We start from the raw sequence: 1,493 nt of genomic DNA, 5'->3' as shown, positions 1-1,493 counted from the left end.
TGACCGGTGCACGTCGTAGTAGGCGAGAAAAGAATAAACTTTCTAGTCGTGAAATTAATTCAGCTTGACGCACTAATCGATCCAAGGTGGCCGATACTTGTAGACCCTGAATATCGCTGACAGCCAAACCTACCATCAGATTGGTGAGTATAACGGTGACGAGTAGTACGAAGCAGAGAAACNTAATTCACCGGACATCATAGTGATGGCTTTGAGTAGTGACCTAAGAAAAGAGATGGTGATTTTTTTTTTTATTCTTAGCATTATTTCCATATAGAGAGTATTACAAAATATTTACCAAGTTATATTTTCGAATGGTGGATAGTCGTTGAACAGCACTGAGAAGCTGAGGCAAAAGGCGATTAACAAGCAGATGTAGGCCAATAAAAATTTACAAAAATTGCCAGCAACTGGAAAATAGTAGATAATGCAAAGAGACCCAGTAAGAAATCTGGTCATGAATTTTATTAAGAACAAATGCAAAGGTGTATATGTACATAAAAACTGCTGTACTGTGAGATCATGACAACCGGTGTCGACTTGAAGTTGAACTTTTGGCTTGGAATTTGTACTGAGATTACTGCATCTTGCAACAACACTTCTCGTGTAATAATAAAACGCATACGAAGATCAACCAGGCTTGAGCGCTTCATAAAGCTCAGTCAGCTACCGGTCGATTTCTGAAGCTAATCAGCCTAATGCCAATGGATCTCTGCCCAGACGGAGGGCTTTCATCTTAGAACAGGCCAAGAGAAGCAACAATCTCTCAGAAGCTACGGCACTATCAAGCTTTCCTAAGCCTAAGGTGGTCCAAAAAAGTTTACAATGTTAAGCTCACACCCCCTAGGATTTTTCTAGATTTAATAAAACATATTTTTTTTATTTATGGGGTTTTTGGACCACCCTAATGTACATACATTCCGAGGGCTTATATTCAATATTCTTTAAATCCTCATTCCGACAATTATGTACAATGAAATTACCTAAATCGTTTGTTCCAAAGTTAAAGTAAAAAAACTAACTATCTTTTTGTTATTTCTGCGTTTTGCCGCACCATCCTTACCTTTCGTAAACATCTGCACGTAAACGCCGAATATCGGAAAACGTCCCACCAACATCATTAACTCCAACCAAACCAAAAGCACAACAATGGCAGCGACATGATGCTGCCACATAGGCACCGCCAACAAATTACTGGGCACTAAAATTTCAGGCGTCTAAAAAGGTAAAAAAATTAGGTAGCATTTAAAGTAGCGTTGCGCTAATGACTCACCACACAAAGCAAGACACCGAAGACAATAGCCCATTGCAACCAATTTTCCCAATATTTCGCATAACCTTGTAAGCCGTGAGCCATCTGTAATTACGCGTACATATGTACATCAGTTAAAATAAGTAAATATTTTAATAAGGAAGTCTACCCATCATTAACCATTCTCAAGTAAGTATGTAGTTACCTGAAAAATCTCTTTGCCCATTAATATTAAATTCAG

General features: G+C 38.3%; 1 protein-coding gene across 1 annotated transcript; it reads right to left on the bottom strand.

Annotated features, from left to right (window-relative positions):
- Positions 1-6: 6 nt before the first annotated feature.
- Positions 7-1,487, bottom strand: LOC108356738 (transient receptor potential channel pyrexia-like; the record flags this gene model as incomplete). Its single annotated transcript, XM_017607839.1, is given in 6 exon segments — positions 7-181; positions 184-223; positions 299-410; positions 1,064-1,217; positions 1,274-1,357; positions 1,458-1,487. Coding segments are annotated over 6 exon segments (595 nt in total), but the record flags the coding sequence as incomplete, so codon positions are not given.
- Positions 1,488-1,493: the final 6 nt, after the last annotated feature.

Source organism: Rhagoletis zephyria, unplaced genomic scaffold, assembly GCF_001687245.7.
Source record: "Rhagoletis zephyria isolate East Lansing unplaced genomic scaffold, Rhagoletis_zephyria_1.1 Rzeph_scaffold_64216, whole genome shotgun sequence".
NCBI lineage: Eukaryota > Metazoa > Arthropoda > Insecta > Diptera > Tephritidae > Rhagoletis > Rhagoletis zephyria.
Note: the sequence above shows the minus strand (reverse complement) of the source record. Positions and strands in the feature narration are given on the sequence as shown.